The sequence below is a fragment of the Typopeltis vanoorti genome, chromosome 6, assembly GCF_054136105.1.
Source record: "Typopeltis vanoorti isolate ZY-2024b chromosome 6, IOZ_Tvanoo_1.0, whole genome shotgun sequence".
NCBI lineage: Eukaryota > Metazoa > Arthropoda > Arachnida > Uropygi > Thelyphonidae > Typopeltis > Typopeltis vanoorti.
In genome coordinates, this window is record NC_143554.1 from 106,168,109 (window position 1) to 106,192,631 (window position 24,523).

At 33.7% G+C, this 24,523-nt stretch overlaps 1 protein-coding gene across 1 annotated transcript in view; it reads right to left on the bottom strand.

The window, feature by feature from the left end:
* The window catches only part of LOC150105775 (uncharacterized), a 625,951-nt gene that overhangs the window by 344,881 nt on the left and 256,547 nt on the right, over positions 1-24,523 (bottom strand). The window contains exons 11-13 of the mRNA XM_090394343.1: positions 22,838-22,984; positions 16,173-16,314; positions 10,577-10,833 (exon numbers count right to left, since the gene is read on the bottom strand). Of these exons, the coding sequence (XP_090250469.1) occupies positions 10,577-10,833; positions 16,173-16,314; positions 22,838-22,984 (546 nt within the window). The remainder of the gene's footprint in view (positions 1-10,576; positions 10,834-16,172; positions 16,315-22,837; positions 22,985-24,523) is intronic.

Consider the following 24,523-nt stretch of genomic DNA (forward strand, 5'->3'; position numbering starts at 1 on the left):
GCACTTGTCCTTAGGAAATGCAGCAGAGAGTGATGAGTTGGCTGTATTAATTCATCACAAACCCTTCATTAGGAGACTCTAACCATCCTAAGGGACAGATGAGAAAGGAATCTACCTGCAATTTGTATTGGGGGGGGGGGACAAGCAAATAATAGCATATTAGGGAATGAGCTGACACGGTACAGCATTGTTTCCTTTGATCCCAACAAGGCTTGAGATACAACATAGGCAAACATCAAACTGGAGCATTCTTATCTGATAGAGCAAACAAATGTTGGATCAAGCAGAGCACTAGATGGTCATAGTAGACTTCCTGAAGAGAGCTTACTGAAAGTATAAACAATATGCCTTTAGTAGTGTTTCAGTTTTATGTAATTTAATATAAGCTCTACTTGCATAGAGCTCAACAGTATAGGTGATAGATATAAGTGTGATCTGATTAGATATTATGCTGTCTTAGAAGACAGATACAGACTTCCACTAGAGACTGTCTGTAAAGACAAGTATTCCATTCTTACCTGTCTGCCAGCAGCTCTTTCAAACACACAGAACAGAATACTCTAATTTTGTACTTGTAACATTAAATTTTTGTAACATTAAACTGACAGCCATTTTCATTTGCCCAGATTTCCAGTCTATTCAAATCATTTTGTAATTGCTGAATATCAGTAGCATCACTGATTGCCCTGCCTATCTTCGTATCATCAGTAAATAATTGCAAATCTGATGATAGACCCTGATTGATGTTTAATGTATAGATTCAACAATAATGCCACAAGGACTGAACCCTGAGGTACACTACTGGTTACCTAAAATCTGGCAGATTCACATTCACTGTATACCGCTTTTTTGATATCTGTCTGTCAACCATCCCCTGATCCAAGTCAATAGATTATATGCTAATCCCATATTCTCTGGTTTACCAACAGCCTATCATGTGGTATACTATCAAATGCCTTAGAAAAATCCAACATTATCATAGTGTATCAATTCCCTTTACCCAACTCGGCCATAATATTGTAGTTAAGGTAGCCAAAATATAGAATGATGGTACAACATGACAAAATTTCATGCTGGCTGGGGCGTCGCCGGGTAAAACAAGGACCCAGTTGTTTTCGACAGGGAACCACAGCGAACAGCGAAAAGTCAGCTACTGGAACAAATCTGAAAATAAACCCCAACTCAACATCACCAGAGTTAAAGATCGGTACTATCAACGTAAGAAGCCTGAATGGCAAAGAAATGGAGCTAGCTGAGGAATTAGATAAGTACCAGATCGACATAATAGGGGTGACTGAAACAAAAAAGAAAAACTGGTGAGATCGTTCTGAGCAATAAATACAAAATGTTATATTCAGGCAATGACAAACAAGGAAAAGAAGGATTAGCCATGGTATTCAACACAAAATACGAGGCTAATCTTCTTGAATGGCAGTCAGTCTCAAGTAGAGTAATGTGGGCAAATATGAGAATGGGGAACTGGACAATGAGACTTATTTGTGATTATGGTCCCACAGAAGGTTCTACTAAGGTAGAAGTGGAGGAATTTTTTGACGTTTTAGAGAAAGCAACTGACACAATGAAAAATGAAAAGTTGGTCCTTGTTTGGGATCTAAATAGCAGAGTAGGAAATGACTGTGAGACATACAAAAATATTTTGGGAAAATTTGGAGAAAAGAGCAAAGCTAATAATAATGGCAAATATCTGTTGGATTTCTGCTCAGGACATGGACTGGTTATTACTAACACCATGTTCCAACATAAAAATGTGCACAAATTCACATGGAGAGAAGAGGCTAGGAATAAGAAAAGTCTCATTGACCATGTTATTGTTGATAGTGATGTTTTCTCCCTGGTGCAGGACACCAGAGTGTACAGAGGATTTGAAATTGGAAGTGATCACTATTTAGTCTTGAGCAGGATAAAATTGAATTTCATATTGAAAAGAACAACATGTAAGAAACTTTAAAAGCGAATAAAAGTTGAGCAGCTCTCAGATGTAAACTGTAGACTAAAATACACAAAGATTATTGAAGAAAAAATGAAAGAGTTTGAGAACAGGAATCAAACCTTGGAGATTCAGTGGCAAACTCTGAAGAAAACATTGATTGATTCTGCCAGAGAGGCATGTGGTGAAGTTGTTTGTAAGGATAAAAAAATCAGAACTCCCTGGTGGACACAGGAAGTTAAAGAGGCAGTGAACGAAATGAAGAAAGCATATCAAAAGTTCTTGTCAAATAAGTCAGCTTGTACTCTTAGAGAATATAGAGACAAATGCAAGAATGCTAAACACTGTGTAAAACTAGCTAAACAAAATTCATGGGAGGACTTTGGCATGAATATAGAAAATAAATATCAAGAAGGTGGCATAATATTTTGGAGGTTGTTGAAGAAGCTTAAGAATGGAGGAAAGAGTGCTGTAAAAGGAATTAGAGAGGATAAGGTAAAGGTGACATGAAAACGGGAGAAAAAGATATCCTTGAAGTATGGATAGGAATTGTAGATAGGAAATTAATAATGATGTAATTTTTTTTCATGTAGTACTATCATATCCTGTACACCCCTTGAGGGTACATGGCAGGAATTTGATGATGATGAGGTAGTTAAGCACATCACATATGCAAGTAGACTAGTTGTAAAGTTACTTCAAGCTTACCTTTAAGTTTGGGCATATCATTAAAACTAGAATATAATTTCTTATCAAGTATAACATGCATTGTAACTAAATGAAAATCTTTCCACAACTATCTCTCATCCATAATATTTAATAATAAGTGGATACTTTGTCTTTTTTTACTTGTATATGCAAAATATATATCTGCAGTTTGGCTCCCACTGATGAGTCCTAAGTTAGTAATGGGAAGAGAATTCTGATATAAAATTTATAATGAATGAACTAAAATATCATTTATAGAAAGTCAGGAAAAAACATAATTCTGAAACTGGCAATATGACATATAAATGTTTTACAATATTGTGTTGTGGACATTTTATTGTTCAGTCCAATAATTTTATATTTAGAAGGTAGCACTCTAGAAGATACCAAATTTTTGGCTAGGTGGTATAGATCACCCACATCATGCAATAATCACCGGGGGGGGGGGGGGGATATAAAATTTTGTTTATTTTTATCATGTGAGGTTTTTCACACGGGTCTATCTTCTTAGTTTGCTGTGGTCTGTATGGTCAGCTTGAGGAATGACTGGAGAGCAATTCCAGTTAGAGAAGGCTAAAGCATTTAACTTAGAAATGGCTAACTACCTAGGTCTTTTGGTTGTTCAGCTGCATGAGACCGGTGAAAACGAAAAATACTTTTTTCTATCTCTGCTACTACACATCTGGCTTGTTCTCTTAATACTATCAGGTTCTCTTACATCCCTATACTACTCGAGGTCTATGATGAACACCCCCTTTTATTTATTTTTTTTTCTCAATAAAGGCCGAAACTTGTCTCATAGTGAACCTTCACATAATATTTTTTGAATGCTAAGGTATTAATGTGAAGTCAACAGCCTCTGTATGCAAGTAGACAATTTGTAAAGTTACTTCATATTAATGCCCTAGGTATAGGATTAAAACAAGAATATAAGTTCTTGTCAACTATAATATGCAAAGCAGAAGAACATCAAATGCTCTTCACTTCAGATGTGTGGAAGATTACAACAGGCCACTCAAGAAAGACGACCTGAATTCTGTTTTGCTTCAGTATTAACCAGTTGCTGTAAGACCAGATGACATTTATTTTGAGATGATTAAACATCTGTTACATCCTTTATGGATGAACTGTTCTGCATATTCAGCTGAATTTTTTGTGAGAATGAATTTCTAGAATCTTCGCAAAGGGCAATTATTATTGCCAGACCACCATCTGGAAATTCGACCCTATTTATGGTTCTTTCAACACTCAAACTCTATCTTCAGACTCTCATATTGATTTCCTGTTTCGAGAACTGCAAAATGTAAAGTTTGAAGTTCTTGCTATTTGAGAAACCAAAAGAAGTACTATATTAACAGCAAAATGGAACAGTGGCAACTAAATCTTCCTAGAAGCTTCAGATAATGCTCCAAGGGTTGGAGGAGCTGGATTCATCATAAACGAAAAGCTAACAAAAAATATTTCCTGTACAATCCATTTTGAACAACTAGGAAAACTAAAATTTAAAATAGGAGAATCAGTAACGATAAAAATAATAGTAGCCTATGCACCTACTTCAACAGCTGACAAAAAAAGGAATAGAAAACTTCTATGAACACCTACGAGAAACATTACAGAAGTAAACAACATGCACTATAGTGTGTGTGTGTGTGGGGGGGGGGGGACTTCAATGCAAAGATCGCTACAGGATCTAGTGAACAAACATACATTGGACCATGGGGGAAAGAAATGAATGAGGGGAACTGCTAGCAGAATGGCTTTACATTGTGAATAGCTTTTTTTTAAAAAAAGAGAACTGGAAAAAGATGGACTTGGCAATCTCCAAACAGAGAGACAAGAAATGAAACTGATTTCATTCTAACAAATTGAAAGAATAGTAAAAAATTCCAAAAAATTATTGGAAAAACCTACTGTGATATTCATTCAGACCACCATCCAATAAGAACCGCCCTGAGAAATGCATAGAAAAAATGAAGAATATACAAGCATATAAAAATATAAGAACATACAAGCACAGTCCAACCATAAAAAATGCTCAAAACAGATAAATTCAGAAGAATTTAGAAAAAATGTGGAAGAAACTAACAGGAAATTAAAAAATGACATTGACGAAGATTTAATAAATTTTAATAATCATTTACTGAATTGCAAAGAAAGTCTCCTGTGAACTTCCTCCTATCACCTAATCTCTTCACATCTACTCTGGACAGCATCATTCAAAAAACTGACATGAAAGGTGGAATAAATATTGATGGTGAAACGTTAAATATTCTATTATTTGCCAATGATGTGGTATTAATATCTCACTTCCCGTAACTCCTAGAATTAGTGCTGAATGACATAAGCTAAAATTGCCAAAAAATTGGATTGGAAATACAACTGGATAAAACAAGATGGATGAAAAATTAATACTGTAAAGATTATACAGTCACTTCAGAATCCCACACCATTGAAAAAGTTGAAGATTACATCTACCTCGGACAGTCCATAAAAATGAATGACGACATATCAAATGAAATAACAAGGAGAAAAAGAGCTGCTTGGATGGCCTTCAACAAAATAAAATCAACAATTACCAACCAAACCATAGATATAGAAATAAGAGCCAATCTTTTCAATAGCCACATCCTACCAGAAAATTAACTTATGGCAGTGAAACATGGAACACAACTTTAAATGAAGATCCAAGCTTAATAACAACTCAACGTGCAATAGAAAGAAGAAGAATGTGCAATATAAATAAAATAGACTGCATTAGAAATCAGGAAGAAGTCTGGACTCAAAGATCTAATAAAAGCAATCTACAACAGCAAAAGTAGATATAAAGGACATCTTGCCAGAATGAGAGATAGTCAAAGTAACAAATTGGTATCTGAGCGATACCTAAGGGAAACCTGGAAGACCAGCCTTAAGGTGGAAAGACCCAGTGATCAAGAAAGTTGGAAGAAAATGGAGAAGAATGGCTGAAGACCGGAATAGCTGGACTCTTTACGACCTGCAGTCATGGAGAAATCCTAACTGAAATCACAGGTCCATCAAGATAATCAAGGTAATTCAGAAAAACAAAACAACAAATCTGACCCATATACATCAGTTGCAAGATTAATGCTAAAGAAAGATGAACATATCCCTTAACCTAGCTGCCATCTCTTGGAGTGCAGACAAATATTCATTGCACTGTTTATATAGAGCACAGATTACAATACATGAAGACTCAATTATGATTTCAAGTCTATGCTTTTTTTTTGTAAAAGACAGTCCACTTCAATGGCATTCAGTCCACCATCAGGATATTGGAATTAGAGTGTGAGCATTTTGAACATTATCTATTCGTAGCCTTTATGTTAATGTATTATGGACCACCTTTGTCATTTTAATGTCAGCAACTTGCCTTACTATATGTGACCAGAATTAAATCCTTGCCAGAACATCCTATGTTGCCAATTATTTTTTATCCATGGTGGGAAAATTTGTATAATGTATGTCATATTGTCATAAATCTCTTTGATGTGTAAATAAAAGAATTACTACAAGTTTTAGTTATAAGGATAGCCAACACTGAATGGACACCATTGTCACATCAGTATTCCATCCATACCTCTGTCTGCCAGCAGCTCTTTCAAACATACAGAACAGAATACTCTGATTTTGTACTTGTAACATTAAATTTTTGTAACATTAAACTGACAGAACAGTTTGGTTAGTAAGTGTATAGTTATGCACTTTGTCATGATTAGAGTTCCAGCAGCATATTATATTAACAGGGTTATGCTATAAGAAACTGAAGAGGCAAAGGATCTTGGTGTATTGGTGGATAAGAATTTAAAGTTCAAAGGTCACATAGCAAAAGTTGCAAATATACCACAAAGGATAATTACTATGTTGAAGTAAACCTTGACATGTAAGGATAAGGAAGTAATTTTGCCTCTTTATAAGGCTTTGATAAGACCACACCTGGATTACTGTGTGCAGATTTGGTCTCCCGGGTTCCAAGGGGATAAAGAAGCTGTGGAAAGGGTGCAAAGAAGAGTTACATAGATTATATCCAGATTATGGGATTTAGATTACGAGGAAAGATTGTGAATATGTGGATTGCAGACTTTGGTTAACAGGAGAAAGAGAAGTGATATGATAGATGTCTATAAACTTTTGAATGGATGTTATAGCATTTCAAATGATGAAATTTTTCATTATATGGAAGGCAGGAAGAGAAAACGTGGGGGGGGGGGGTCCATTATTGAATTTAAAGTTGTTCTCAGCCAAGAAAGGGGTAAGAGCTAGGTTTTTCTTCCAGAGAGCAGTGGGTGAGCGGAATTGTTTACCCTTAGGGGTAGTGAGTGCATCTAGTGTAAATGAATTTAAGGGAAGCTATGATAGCTGGGTCGGATAATTTACAGCCTCCCTTGATGAGTCCTTGACTCCCTAGAGGTCTCAGAAAATAATAATAATAATATAGAGGGTGTTAAATTCACATCAAATGGCTTAGTATCCCATAATGCAAAAACATTATAGGATTATATTGGTTTCAACAATATCAGTTTCAACCTGATGCAATGTCAACAGTCTCTATATACAGGTAGACTAGTTGTGAAGTTACTTCATGCTTATGCTTGGATATAGGATTGAAACAAGGATATAATTTCTTGTCAATGTTCTTTTGCTTTGCTTTTTAGAACTGCTACTAAAGATGTCACCTGCTACTTCCCATTTAAACAATGGAAAGAGAAATAGTGAACAAATTATTAGGGCTGATAGCAGCAAACGTTCAGATATTTCTACTGGAGAAAGGTATTACTTCTAGTGTTTATGAGGGAAAGATTATTGTTGTGAGGTATGCACTCCATAACTCTTCCCATGATGTGTGCAATACCCACTGGCTAATGTAGTCATTCAAATTTTCCAATAAGAGTATCGGGGAGGAGGGGGGGGGAACATCTATAATGAGGGTTAGGGTACACTTTAAAAAGAGATCCTTCTGAGAGATGAATGGCAACTTCTCCATAAGTGTATCCATCTCCTACGGATTACACAAGGAATATAGAAACTTACGATCCTCATCAGTCATCAAATATGTCTCTTGCATACAGAAGCTGAGTAGATAGCATATCTGCTCTGTAACCAACAGGCTGTGGGATTGAATCCCAATGTGGACACTAATATCTTTATATTAGTGTCCATGATTATCTTTAGGTGGGAGATTAATTTCACTGCCTAGAATGAGAGTACCATCTGATTACTAAAGGTCTGGAAGTGAGAGACCTCCTCCTAGGATATCTAGATTACCAAAAAATTCATAAAGTTAACATTTCACTGAAACTAGTGGTAAAATGCCTCAAATGTATAACATAAAAGCTAGTAAAACAACTGTTTTTAGCCCTCTTGGGATTTACAGGAATTCCTTCTTTCCTGTTATACCAAAAATACAAACTATTTCAAAAACAAGACAGCAAATCTTCATTTACCTCCTTTAGACATTACAGCCTACTCACATTTCACTGATGATATTTTAAATGTAGTGACTTAAAATTTTCCTCAGGATATTAACACTATCTGGATTTGCTCGCAACACAGGGTATTTCAACTGTTAATGCAATTATACAAATTAGTGGAAGGCATGGTGATAGGTTTGATATTTCATACTCCCAACAAAATGCATGCAGAACTTTAGGCAAAATATCCTTTGATTCCATCATTTCTTCATTTCTGTGTTTATTAGAAAGAAAACTAACAGAAAGACATCAATAAGAAGTTCCATTATCATTTTATCCAAAAAGTTGGGCATCATCAAAACAATAATTCATTACAGCCCTCTCAACATACAGATTGCAGTAAGATTAGTACTATTCTATACATCTACCTAAAGAAAATAATAAATAAATAAAAGTCTGAACCCTGTAAAGAAATATAATTTCTGTATTGCATTCAAATCTCATATCAAGCCTGGCCATAAAATAAGATTAATTCATAATTTTTATCATGCTTCCTTTGCTCCTCAGTCATTAGACTATATACAACAAGAGTTAGAATTCATCATATCCACATTTCTTTCTAATCATTATGGCAGTCATTTCATATAAAATCATAAAAAATGCTGATCTCCATTCTCTACATTTTTAAGGAAATGTACAACAAGGTCTCTATTCCACTTGTTCAAGGTGATTCATAGATAACAGCCAGACTTCTGCACTCTAAAAGCTTAACAAAATTCATTAAGTGGCAAGCAAGCTTCTTTGTTACATTCTCCAAAGGCCAAGTTAGATCCAATGCATTTCATAAACTCTCATGATGGAGTTTACTAGATGCTTCATGTTGACAGTTGATGCTGAACTATCATACTTTAGATCAGGGTTTCTCAAACTTTTTCTACGACGGAACACTTCACAAATCCTGAAATTTTCATGGAACACTTTGGTTATTTTGTAATGCATTAATTAACAATTAATTGGTAATTTAGCCGATTTTTAGTATTAATTAATAATGGATAATTAATTATTAATTAAATTAATTTGCGCTGATATTCATTGACATATCCCATTCTGATCACCAAATATATTTATATTATTATAAGTACTTATGAGTGAATGCAGACTTTTTCTCCTGTGTGCTGGTAGTTTCCCCTCCTTTTGTACATCCTGGAGATCTTTGTAGGCTTGAGGTGGATGACTCATTATCTGTTCCGTCACAAACACCTTCAATAAGAGATTTCTTAATACAAAATTAAACAAAGTGCCTTGTCTCTTATTCATATTCGAATTTAAATCTGTATTCCTATTACTTTTAAAAAAATCACGGCACTCCAGTTTCAGAAAAAGAACTTACACACTGCAATACGAACTTGAGAAGAAAGTATTCAGTATTAATAGATTTCAGAACCGGATACAGGCTACCTTGATCTTCGATTTCAGTGGAAAAATTTTCTTTATACTTCCTTGCTGATTGGTCACTGACATTTGCAACACAGATGTTATTTTGTTCAGTTTTGAGAACACGCTGCCCATTGTTTTAATCGGCTTGCAGGCAATTTTTATGATCAGTCATAAACGGCGGTATTCTCTTTCCTAATTGTTGAAAGATTTCAATGTGTGAAAATTAACGATAATTCATGAATAATTCCATGTTTAAAAATATGCCACTTGGTCACTGACATTTGCTACACAGATGTCATTTCCTTCAGTTTTGAGAACAGAGGATATGTCACCAATTATTATAATCCGCTTGGAAGCAATTTTTATGACCCATCATAAACAGCGGTATTCCCTTTCCCAAATGTTGAAAGGTTTCGATGTGTGAAAATTAAATACACAGATGTTATTAGGCATTCTGGGTCTGAGCTTTTCGACATATTCACGGATATTATTCTCCTCAGAATATTTCTACTATAAAATATTTATTCATGAAAAATGCTTAGAAAACTCAAATGACAAAGTCCAGAACTTCTCGTGGAACACAGTTTGAGAAACCCTGCTTTAGATAAACAAGAAGGATCTAAACAAACAAACATTTTTCTAAATGGACAAGGACCATTTGTCGATTCCAAGGAAAATAAGATTACAAGAGGTATGATGATAGGTCTTCTTACTTAATATGCAATTCCTGGCCTTTTCAATGAATATAAAGTAGACAAAGAAATTTTTTTTGTGAACCATGGTCCAAATGGAGCAAACTTGAATGTGCTTGCAGGTAGTTATTATGCTATAACAAATTACTGAAAAGTCCCCAACCAAATCTCTATAAGTAATCATACATTCCAGAAAGAAATTCACTATAGCAAATCATCCTGTGATTCTTTCAAGTTTTTTATAACCAGAGTCAAAATGTTCTAAGCAATTAATACCAATCATTATGATGCATAATATTTTCTTGAACACTGAATTATGATATAATAATGGCAAATCTAGAAAGAAAAAAAGAAATGCTTACATTCATTTCGAGTTCCTCATCATCCAACCATATTTCAAACTCTTTAACCCAGTTCAGTACTGTATTATAAGGACATATTATTAAGGCAGTATGTAAATGCTTTCTTGTGTGCTCATTCATCAATGCTGTATGCAGATAAACAATAACCTGAAGAGTTTTACCTAGTCCCATGCAGTGAGCTAAGATGCAACCAGAACCATCAGTTGTTTCAAGTCGTTTTAAAGATTCAATGGTACATTCCCACATAAATTTTACTCCTGGAAAAGAAAATGAAACAAGTATTAATGAAAAATAACAACTAATTAAACATAATTAAATTTATCAAAAATAATCACACAAGAATGCATTTTTGCAACAGTAACCTCTTTATAGTAACATAATTCATTATTACAAGAAGCAAATCTAGAGATGCTTTTCGATACCATAGAAAGTTTATTGTCATCCATGACATAGTTTTGTATTTTTTTTTTTTTCATTAAAAGTAATCAAAAAAAAAAACTGAAAGTGACATGACTTTTCAATATCCTCTCATAAATGCTATTTAATTTCTTTAGGAGAGCTTCTGACATTAATATAATGTATTTGAACATTAAACAAGTACTTATGCTTCTTTAATGTTCAATTTACTTTTGAGTCCATATGTATTTCTTTCTTTATTATATATATATATATATATATCAAATCCAACATGAGAGAGAGAGAGTTGCCATGTATGTGAGGGGATGGGTGTGATTAGGGAGGAAGAAAGAATCTGTTGATGTGTTTCTAGGGTGACAGTATACTCAGTAAAATGGTATAGAAATGGCTATTCCAAAGAACAGTAATTAGAATGAAAGAGGCTGAGAAGTTGGTCTTATAAGTCTAAAGATGAAGCATGCATGGATGTGCTGATCAGCAACTTTTCCTATTCTTATGTCTAAACATGTAAAACAAAGAAAGTCAAGGAAAGGTGGTGGTCAGTTTATTGAATCAACACTGCACCGATGAAAATATCTATAGAAAAGACATAAAGCAGACATCTACAGCAAAGTGAATGGAAGCCTGAGAAAGTAGAGACCATCTATTGAGCAGATTGCCTCGTTTTGGATAACATCAAGCATTCTAAAGGAAGTTTTTGGCATGCTAATCTAAATGTAAGAGGAGTATTCTGGGTCTGGACAGATTTGGAATTTACACAGTATTAATGCATCTCCCGAATTATTCTCAAACATTGTGATCCAGAATTAACATCATTCCTGCATCATTTCTATAATTTATTATACACATATGGTACTTATCCCAATGCAAAGAAGCAATCCCATATCCATCCTATTCCAAAAAAGGGTGATAGAAGTCTACCATCAAATTACTGACCAACTGCCATCACCTCTGTCCTTCCTTCTCCAAAATAATGGAAAAAGTCATCATTAGCAAACTCCTCCACTACTTAGAGGCTGATGAATTTAATCAGTGACCACCAGTATGAATTCCACCATTCAAGATCCACAGCTGACCTTGTAGCTTACATCACCCACCACTGGACATGTACATGGAAAGGTTCAGAAAAACTTGTGCTGACACCCTTCACATTTCCAAAGCTTTTGACCATGTGTGGTATCGAGACATGCTAAACAAATTGCCATCCTTGGGTCTCACTGCCACCATCTTTAATTGGATAGCCAGCTTTCTCTCTGGTCATTGCGAGTCATGGTAGGTGGCTCCCTCTCTCTTTGAGCTTCACCACCAATGCTGGAGTGGCTGAAGACTCTGATTTATCACCTACTCTTTTTCCCCTGTACATAAATGACCTACTCACAAGAATCACTAATCCCATCCACAGCTTTACAGATGATAGTACTCTGGCATCTCAGGATACAAGATACGATGGTGAAAAGTGTTGATATTATTGATGAATGCTTGTAGATCTGTATGGGACCCATACCAACTGCGAAAACATCACCATCAACGCTATTCAGTGAAGCAAAAAAGAACACACTCTCTTTGCTCCTCTGAATTGCAGCTCTCCCAAGTCCATCTTGAACCATAAGGATGGCTTAGGAAGGATGCTATTTAGTAGAGAGTGTTCAAATCTTTCCATAAGGGCATGTCAATGGGTAGTCTTTTCCCCAAACTAGCTAACTACATAAAAAGATTTGAACGATGCATACTGCATGGCATCCTTCCTAAGTAGTTCTCATGGTACAGGTATGCTGATGACAATGTTTTTGTGGTTTGGTATGGGTCCCATAGAGACCTACAAGAGTTCATCGATAAGATCAACACTTTAGAACAATGTATTCAGGTCACTCTTGAGTTAGAAAGCAATCGGGCTACCTTTTCAGATCTCCTATTATTTCGTCAACCAGAAGGTTGCTTTCACTTCTAAGCATTCAGAAAGAAAACAATACTGGACTTTAAATTCATCCTCTTTCACATCATCATAATCACCATTCTCTATGTTAACAGCATCTCAAAAAAAAGGTATAGCCAAACTTCTTAGATCTGTTGGCCTATAAGTGTCCTTCAGTTCTATCAACAAGACATCTACTTTTTTACTCTCAGAAAGTATGCATTGTGATGAACATTTAGATTATGTTAAGTTCCATGAGCCAGAGAAATCGGGACTTGCAAAGTATTCTATCACCATTAGGCATTGCATTCTTTGGAAGAAATTAAGGTTTTCCATAAAAGTAATAATTTCCTGAAACATCTATAAAAAGAGAGTTGCTAGATCTTGGTACATCAACTGAATTTAAATAGCAATGATGGACTTAAATTATCTCTCTTATGGGACTATTACTTTGTATTTGTAGGACAGTTAGTCCTACAAAGTAGGACTAACTGTATTACTTTGGCAAAACAGGCAGGACAGTAAATGTCAGGATTTCGGAACACAAACACTACATCCGGTTCCACCAGTACAGCCACTCTGGGCTTGCAGACCATGTTCTGGATACCCACCACAGAATACATTGGAAAAAAGCCACATTAATACACTGCAGCAAATTTAAATATGAAAGATTATTCATGGAATCAGCCTCAGCTCTAAAAAACTTTCCAAACCTCAACAAATTTGGGTGCATGAGATTGCCCCAAATTTGGGAAGCTTGCATCTTGAGAACAGCCAACAGTCCAATAGCAAAAGATAATCTAATGTAGCCCGCTAGGGGGGACACCTTTAGGACTCTAGGAACAACAATAGTTTTCTCTCTTCTGCTTCATTTGTTTTTTGTGCCTGCATGCACATGTCTTAGTTGTATGTTCCCATGAAGATGGCAATGTGACATTGCCGAAATATAGGAAGTATTTATTAAAGTTTCTTTTAATTGTTAATTGCTATACCAGTATATGTTGTAAATTTCTTAAATAATTTAATAGTCATGTGTTACCAACATATAAGCCTATCTACAAGAATCTCTCTTAAATATAGGAAGTATTTATTAAAGTTTCTTTTAATTGTTAATTGCTATACCAGTATATGTTGTAAATTTCTTAAATAATTTAATAGTCATGTGTTACCAACATATAAGCCTATCTACAAGAATCTCTCTTGAGAACAGTTTTTTTTTTCTCACAAATTCTAGAATTAACCTAAATTTAATTATTTAGTTTTTATATTTTTACTATTTAATTATATTTTTTATTTGTTATTAAATCTTGTTAAACTTATTTTTACTATAACCTTAATATAATTGGACCATGACACTCTACATCATGTATGTGCAGTTTGCACGTGTCATTGTTGAATATACCAGTTTCTGTTCATTCATGTTGTTTAATTTACAAGTCACACTGAAGATATCCTTGTCACTAGAGCAGAAATCTTATACTAATATATATATACATAAGTAATCCATTTTATTATTTATTTTATTTATTCTTATGGCAAAAGGAATACAGAACAGCTGCAGGTCAATGTCCAGTCTGGAAAGCCAATCCAAGGCCTCATATGTCACCAATGTGGATGTTTTGGCGCCTTGGGCAGTCATTCACAATATAAGTAATCATCTGAGCCACAGGAGAACAATCACAATAACGGTGGCCTAACAGCCTCCATTTATTTATTTATTAATTCGACCTTATGATTATGATCTATAGCCAATGCAAAACTTTAATATCACCTTATTTCAGCATGTCCATTTGTTTGTTTTTTAATTCAATTTAATTTGAATTTTTAACCCTCACATATCTAAATATATATATATATATATTCCTGAATGCATCCCTCCAGGATATTTTTTTGCCACAGACCATTCATCCATTTACCCTGATTAACAAGTTTTGCAAGTAATTACTCTGGACATCCAGAATTTCATTCTGTCATTCTTTATCACTTTTATGATTTTTGATTCCTTTAAATCTTCTTCATTTCTAAAACATTCTGCAACTTTGATGATATGTGCAGAAAAGCTATGTTTCGACAATAACTCATACAAACTTTTAACAGTAATGATTCAGAGCACCACATAAAAAAGATGATAAGTTTTTCAGATATTTAAAAACTTATAATCTTCTGATATATTGTTGGATTTCAAACCTGTATTTACAGGGGTAAAAAATCTTGTCATTGAAACAAACAGCATTACAAGCAATAAATTATGAAAGACTAAAATTTGAATGAACAAAGGAACTAAGATAATAATTTCTAATGTTGAATGTAAGCTAGGCCGAAGGTGATCTGTCATACTCAATAATTAATGCAGCCATACTTGGTGAGGTTTGGGAAGTTCTTCATTATGATCTAACTAAATAAATTAATTAATTAATTTAAAAAAATAAACCCTCTTGAGTTGAGCATCTCTCTACAGAATATTAAATGGAAGAAAATTGCATACAAGATGAGTCAGATAAACAATGCCTACTATTTTGGACTTGGCATAATGATAGCAGTATAAGGTTATACTGCTATCATTATGAAAAGTCAAATTTAACATCTACTTCAAGGTAAATGTCAATAGTTCATCTTTTGTCCCCAGATCTTAGTTGTATGTGGTATAAAGATTATATTTATTTAGCATTTTCACTATCTTTTCACACATCTCTTGATTTTTATATGATACAAATAGGAACATCAACAAACAAACATCATACATGTCCACTAGGAGATGTGTTTTACATTATGGGAAATAATACGGATAGTGATCGGAGCTTACTCCATTTTTACTACGAGTTGCCCATGTCATGAAAGGTTGGTTTATGCTTAGATCTGCAGAAACCTTTATAGTTTCTATTTCTACATTCAGCACGAAACTCTTGTAGTTTCTCTATTCGGCATTGAAATAATGTTGGATTCAATATCCACTGAATTTGAATAATGATACAAATAGTTTTGCATGATGTTTTATGTCACTGATGGGACAGGGTGCCCTATTTTATTCATTTTACATAGGTTGTAGCAACTGGGTAAAAAGCATGGCATTTATAATTAAGTTTTTTAAATGCAAGAACTAACAAACAAATAGTCTGATCCTTTACCATATATTCAAGTTTAACAATTGAAAAAAAAAAAAAAAAAAAAAAAAAAAACAGATTCTAATACAAATTACAAGCAGTTTTTAGTATATAGCTATATAATTTGAATATTATAACTTATTTGCCAAGGAAAATTTCAATTAACCTTCAACTTGATGTGGTTTTAACTTAGGAATTAGAAGTGGATGTATTTCTACTAATTCTTCTTTACTTTCTGGATGAATCTCCAAAACCAATTTTCTTGTTACTTCACCTATGTCATCATCCTTTTCCACTATTTGATTGTACTAATAAAATAAACAGAAAATTAAATTTATCATTAGATATTATGTCTATTTTAGCATGGATTTTCATTAAAAATCTATCAAGGAATTCAAAGTTTACAAATATAATAAAAGCTGATGGAACAGATTATATTACAGTGGAAGGAATTAGTGACTCAAATGAACAGCCACATATGCACTATCATGCATAGTACTCACTCAAAAGAAATAAGGAAACAAAACTAAAACACACACATGTATAGTAGGATTATCTAATGCCTAATCTGCAGCCATGATACTAAGATGCCGACATTTTATGAGAAATAAAATAAAATGTCAGGATTTAATTTGAAATTCAAACATGGTGGTAACATCAAGTTTTCAATATATAATTCTAAAAGTAATTATTATCCTAGACTTTGATACAAAATATAAGTAACTTTCATGACGCTAGACTGGCAGAAAGAGGTTGTTATACGAAGGTGTGGTAAAAAGTTGTGATTGTCACCATGAAGGAATTGAGGTATAACCGTGCAACTTACACATTAATCTACATATTTCCCACTAAGTGTTATTTGGTACAATGATGCTGCATCATTTGTAATCCTCTGAGAAAAAAGTCTTTCCCTTATTGCACAAACCAGTCCTCAGCTGCACATGTGGTAATATTTTGTTCCTTTTAAGTCTTTCTTTAAATTTGGGAATAGGAAACAGTCAGATGGGGCCAGGTCTGGCAAATATGGTGGGTCAGGAAGACACTGAAAGTCCAGGTTGTGTATTGTCTGTTGGGTTTCATGAGCAGTGTGAGCAGGTACGTTGTCCTGCAAAAGCGACATGCCTATGTTCAGTTTCCTGTGGCATTTTTCCTTCAGAGCTTTTAATAAACTGCTGCTGTAACAGTTTTTTGAGGTACTTGGTAAAGATTACATCATCCATATCCCAAAAGACAATGGCAAGTACCTTCCCTGCTGACTTTTGGGTTCAGAACTTCTTTGGCCATAGAGAAACTTTGTGTCTCCACTCCAATGACTGTTCTTTGGTTTCTTGGTCATAGTAATAAAGCCATGTTTCATCAACAGTCACAATACGAGCTAAAGAATTTGCACCCGATTTCTCAAAATGATCCAAAATCCCTTGAGAAGACAGCACACGTTCTCTTTATTTTGGTTCAGTATTCAAACATTTGAGGACCCACTTTGCTGATAGCTTCTGCATGTCCAGATGTTAGTGGATAATGACCCCAACTCATTCCCTGGATATCCCCAGAGTCTTTGTAATGTTTTTGGCTGGGCTATCATTCATCTGTCATCACGAATCATGGCATGCATTGCATCGACGTTTTCAGGTATGATCACTGTGGAAGGTCTTCCTGACCTGGAAGCACCTGTTGTCTCAGGATGCCAAGTTTTAAAACTTGGCTACCCCATCTGGAACTGTTGGATATGCTAGGGAACAGTCCCCTAAAGTCTCACACAAAGAATGTCAGTTACAGACTTTTCTTGCAGCATGAAAATCTTGATGATGGCTCACACCTCTGTCTCTTCAAAACCTCTGACATGTCTCTTATACATCCTAAAAGAAAAAGAACAAATTATTACAATTTGGTGAGGGTTAAATGGTTTTAAGATATGTTCTTTCTTGTGGTTATATCAGTTGCTTTAATATCATTTTTGTTCCAGGTGTTTATCAGAACTCTTCAGCCCTCCCCACAGATTTAATTCGTCACTGACAAGATGAGATGACTATTTTTTCTTACTCACTCCCAATGACTGACATCTTTGTGTTTTTTTTTTTTTTTTTCAAACATATTTTGTGAGGATCCAGAAACTGTTTTTAACCTCAAAACTCAATAAATCAGCCAGAGAAAAAAATATTTCATATCTTAATAGCAGGTAAGACTAGGAACGTGCACGTGTGTGTGTGTGAGAGAGAGAGAGAGAGAGAGAGAGAGAGAGAGAGAGAGCAGTTGTTTGGCATACTCTTATCACCTGTAAGTCTTAAGTATAATAATTTCTATTGCAATTAGGATCATTCCTTAGCTTCAGCTATTTCTTTAAAAATAAAATATCTCAAATTTAAATTGTTCTTTGAGGATTAGAGCTATATATTTTTTAACATCTGTTTTAAAAATGTAATGTAACTTCTATGTTCATGTAATATAAAAAAATATCCTTTTTTGCCTGATTAAGGAATTTACACTTACAAATACTCTATACCTACCTGAAAAAAGTATGCCAGGATTTTCCTATAAAAGAATTATCAAGTCAAACCTTTATAGGACACAAAAATGCAAAAGATCATTATGGGATACTTTAAAGTGCTTTAAAGCTACATAGATCTATGTGCAAGGGCATCTGAAGTAATTATCAAAGGATATGTTTTAAGGGATAAAAAATATATACATGGCATTTTATTAAAACTTCACAGATAACCATTCAGAAACAGTCAGTGTTCCTGATGTTGAATTTCTTTAGAACATCATAATAACAATTACTATGATTAACTGAAATAAACTATTATATGCATGGTGTAGGTTTATAATAATATGGACCAATTAATAAAATATACCTCATTCGTATTATAGCTAAAGTATACATGGTCTTGCTTAAATCAAAGTCTCTTAACTATAGCAAGTGTTTTTGTCTCCAGTAAGTTGGTATATTTTCAATTATCAGAAACTTCAGATGAAATGACCAAGTAGCTTATAACATATCCAAGACCACAATAAACATATCCTTAAAATGTGATGTAAAATAATTGATACTAGGTTTTATTAGGCCATAATAGTACAGGTGATTATACCAACTAGTTTTACCACACATGCTAGTGGCTTCTTCTGAGTTAGGAAAAACAAACAAACAAACAAAAATTACAATAAATAGAATTTAGAATAAAATAGAGAATTTGCTCCTCATACCAGTCTCTTACACAACCTCTTGGGATGTCCTCTAATTCCTCTTCCATCTAATCTATGTATAATCCCTTCCACTCATATCATATCACTTCTATTCTGCCTATCCAATAAATTTTAATTTACATTTCTTCATCTCTTTCTCTCTCTCTCATAACCAATATAACAGAGTCTAGATATTGCTTTAGTCATATATTTCAGGATCTCTTTAGAATGATTTCATCACAAAGGAAATGAGGTTACTATATCCAAACAATAGTTCATATGTGTGGTCTATATCATGCATTGAACAGTGGTACAACCACATCCTTCTATCGACACACCAGTGTTCTCTTTATCATAAGAGTAATATGCTGTGTGGTTCATACAACTCTTGGAATATGCTCTTTGTGTGCACTTCCACCAATACAGCACACCTCTGCATCCCATCATCAAATTCCTGACATGTACCCTCAAGGGGGTGTACAGGATATGATAGTACTAAATGAAACTTGCATCAATACTAATATTCTATCTACAATTTTCCTCCAAATCAACCTGTTACCTGTCAAGACTCCAATATTATCAGATCTTATATTTCTATCTTCTAAAGCACTTTTTACTGTATCAATCTACCTATATCCTCTGCATTCAAATCACTTTCAATAATAACATAATCAATAAGACATTTCTAATTACTTATGTCTTTCCACGTAAACTTATGTATATCTTTATGTTAGAACTTTTTATATTAGTAATGGCTGGTCTGTGTCCCATTTAAAAAGGTAGCAGGAACTTACCATGATTATTAGCTTTGCTTTTTTCTTTTATGACTGGGATTAATTTCCTACTATGATGTTTAGGTCTAAAAACCATTTCCTTGTATTCTTCATGTCAGCTGCCTTGAAATATTCTTCTATTTCTTCCCTAGAATGTTTTCTGTGGGACTACATGAGAGGTGAGGAAAACATCATGATATTTCTAATTCCATCACTCACTGCACTTTGTGATGCTTCTTATGATGAACTGTGTCTAACTGAGTTTCACATTTTCCAGTAGTTGATTTTTGAGTGTTAAACGGATGATTCCTCAGCCAGCATGATATTCAATCATGTTATATTATCATATTTCCATGTGATTTATCATTTAATCATTGTAGTTCATCATATTATCATTTAATTCTGAGATCCTAATTAATTAGAATTTAATTGATGATGGCCAAGTTTAAAAGCCATTGTTAATGCAAACAATTAAATTATAACGATGTTATAACAAAGCAAATTACTACAACAGAATATTTCAATTTAAATGTATAATAATAGTAAAATGTGAAGTAAAAGTGAAGCTTGATACATGTAAAGTGAAAAATGACAAAATATGCCTCAAATACTATTTGTATTTAACAGGAATAAAAGAGATCAAAGAAAGATGAAACATATTTATTTGAAAACACAAAGAAATTAGCATTAATAATGTTGGAGATTTATAAGAATTGCTTCCCCTTCACAAAATGGAATGTTGATGCAGTTATTTCTGTTTAAATTCAGTCTCTGGAGGAGAGGTTGACGGCAAATCTCTCTCTCTGTGTATTTACTTCAGTAAGAAACAGTTTTTATGGAGGACTTTTGTTTTGTCCACTGAAACATTATGACTAAGAGATCACATATCACACAACATAATGCATCCAGTAAACATCAGTATGAAATGACCTCTGTTAACTTGCCTTTTTGAAAAAAAAAAGCTAACTGCAAATTAAGCAAAAAGATGACTTGGAAACGTTAAGAATGTAGAAATCTTCTCTCAGACACCATGTACATATGAAACAGACTATGGGAATGATTTTAGTTTGTTAGCATTATTATGATATTTATTTATTTTGTTTAGGAGATAGCCACAATATAGATTAGAACAAAGGGACTGGAAGTATTAGAATAAAGGGAAAAGGAGTATGGGCATGAATTTTATTAATTATTATTATTTTTTTTTTAATCCTACAAACAAGAGGTACAAGAACCCAAAGCATATCAGTGCAGTGCATGAAGTGCAGATAAGGAATGAAAGAAGAAATCTACTGATATTTTTCTTATAGAATTGGAGATTGAAGTTGTTGGGAAACACATTATGAGCTGCTCCAGTAGACAGAGGTAGATGGTATAAAAATGGAAGATAAGCAGATTCAATGCATTTGCAGTTGTAATGAAAAAGAATGCTGGGCAGCAGCTGTTGTTGTTTTAACAGGCACAACAGCAAGTAGAGAAATGTTCGCCAATTTACTGAAGCAGTGATCATAGGCGTCAGCCTCCCCCCGTATGAATATAAGATAAATGTGAAATTAATGAGTTTTCTCATGACAATAGACAATACATAATACAACACTACATAATAATAAACAATGGAAAATTCATCAGTATTGCACTGTATGTATATTGTTTTATCCTCAAGTATAACTGTATTATTTTTTCTATCTACATTTCATTTTCTAGTATTGTCTAGTACTGATGATTAAATAAAATCCAACTGAAATTTCCTTAATTAACTTTATTACTTTTTTTTTTTTGTGTGTGTGTGTGTGTGTGTGTGTGTGTGTGTGTGTGTGTTTTCAATAATTATTGTTACTATTAACTCTTACTAGTCCATAATGCTATTAAACAAATGAATGATGTGCTATGGAGTCGAGACATTCAGCAGGAAACTCCAAAGTGATACTCCAAATGACAGTAGAGAGAAAGGTCTTATTTATGGGGAAGAAGGATGGACTTTGAATGCAAAGCAGAAGAGCTGTAGAGATGGATGGCCTACACCGAAGTATGTGTACATCTCACCTTCAAAGAGGTCAGAATCAGACCATCATGGAGAGACTGAATTTGGAACAATGATCTTTACAGTAGTACAGACCTATTCAGTGGAAGCCACAAGACAGATGGCCTTGACTTGCATAGAGAGGAGGAGCTGTGGAGATAATTTCAAGCCAGAGGGTTGGAAGAAGGTTCCTGGAATGACTGTTTACAGTGGAAAAGGAAAATGGAAACACCTGTAAAAGTAAAGGTTAATATTTTTTTTTTCTTATATTTTAATTATCATTCTTTATTATTATTATTTTTTTAATAATGCTGTTTGCTACAATAAGAGTCGACAGGATTTTTTTTCCCCTTTAAGACGCCAAGGGAAGATTCTGAGTATTGCCATCGTCGTTATACCTCTGGCATTTGCTAAATGAGTCCTTGGAAGTGTTACATAATAATAATGACAGTAGCAACATCTTTAATAGCTGGAAAGAGTTCAGGATATTCTCAAGTTACTAAACAATTTTACTAAACCAATCTCAGAGAAGTTTAGAAGGTATTGAGAGAAGATGCTAAAAAATACGACAAAAGAAAAATTTAACATGAAAAAGTAGAAATTAAAAAAACAAACAAAAAAACAGTACAGTGATTAGAAAGTTTAAAGAAAATTATAATCCAAAATATAGCGTCAAATAATATTATTAAGTGACAATAGCTTAAATGATCATCATAAGATAATTTATGCTAAAAAATAAAAATATGAAATAATGATTTTAAATGGGAGGGAGGGGGAATTATGCTAACTAACATCAATGCAATACACACTTGAAAATAACAGTAATATTTCCCTGAAATACGATATATTTATACTCACTAATTTTTGTCTTTCAGCAACACGCCGTCTTCTTTCTTTTTCATCTTGAGTTGCTTTTTTTGTTGCATCCTCAACCTTTTTATTAGACATTACTTTACGAATATTTTTCCTTCCACCCTTTGAAGTTGGGGTATCAGCATCCTTATCCTGTGAAAATAGTTAAAATAAAATTAGAAATATTTCTCTAAACAATGCAAATACAAACTGTATTTATAAAGTAAATATTAATGATATTATTTTTTAATATTTCAAAAATCCCAAAACATAAGAACTGAGCGTATATGAATTAAAGGACATGGGTTGTTTTACAATAATTTACAGTATATAAAATAAAAAAAATTATCTAGTAAGCATATTATTTTTATAGTATAGTGTTTTTTTTTTTTTTTTTTTTCCAGTCTTCATAGAGACTTTGTTCTTTCAGGAATGAGTTCAATGCTATCTGGGAAATATCCACTCAGAAACAAGTAATGACTGCACATGGGAGAGTAACTTCAGAGCTACCCTGGATTATATGGACTATACTAGCACCACAGCAAGCCTATGGCCTGATCTCAGATCATGTGGTGGGAGGCAACTTATATACTATGCTATACGAGTTGTCCAAAATGGTGCACCCATTAAGTTACTTAAATATAAAGATAAAGAGCCAACAGGCTTCATTTCGGCGATATAAACATTAATTAAATAAAGGGGATATTAGATCCCACATTGTTTTAAAACCAAATAAGAAACTCAAAGATTGAAATGATGAAGCCTCAATAAAGGCTGAAACCGGTCTGGGTAGTGACCTCCCACCATAATGTAATAACAGCATACATTTCCTAGGAAATGTGTTTTACATTATGGAAAATACCAAGCATAGCGATCAGAACTTGACCACCTTTGCTGCGAGTTGCCCGAGTTTGTACTACGTACTTGGACTACTTGCATTAGCTCACGCTAGTAGTCGCCGATACTTTTATAGTTTATTATACTATATTCGGCATGAAACTATCTGATCCCAATCTTTTGAGTTTCTTATTCGGTTTTAAAACAATGTGGGATCTAATATCCCCTTAATTTAAATAATTGTTGGAAAGTTTTTATTGAACTTAACATGTCAATTAAATTTTTATCTCTACCTTGTAACTCTAAATTTAAATTGCTTAATTCCGTACAGAAATCTACTAAAAATGATAAGTGCAACAACCATCTTTTATCACTCAATTGTGGATAAATATCTCCTTTTTCATCAAGAAAATTTTTTATATCGTTAATTAACACAAGAAATCTTTCTAAAAAATTGACTTCTGCTGAGCCAGCGAACATTATTGTACAACAGAAGTTCCCTATCATCATCTGCCTGTAATTTAAATAACCACCGTTGCAGGGCTTTTCCTCGAACAGAATTTACAATTTTAAATGTAATATCCAAAACATGTTTTGTGTTTAATCTTTTACTACACAGTACTTGGTATGTTAAAAAATCTGGATATTTGTCATTTTGAAATAATGAATAGAAGCCTGATTTATTACCTATCACTGCAGGAGCACCATCAGTAGAAATAGATGATAAGTTTAAAAAGCAGAAGTTTGTGTTGTTTCACAAATTCATCAAATGCTGAAAAAATGTCTTCTCCCCTAGTCCATCCCGATAACGGTATAATTTTCAAAAGTTCTTCTTTACTTGAATAATCTTGAAAT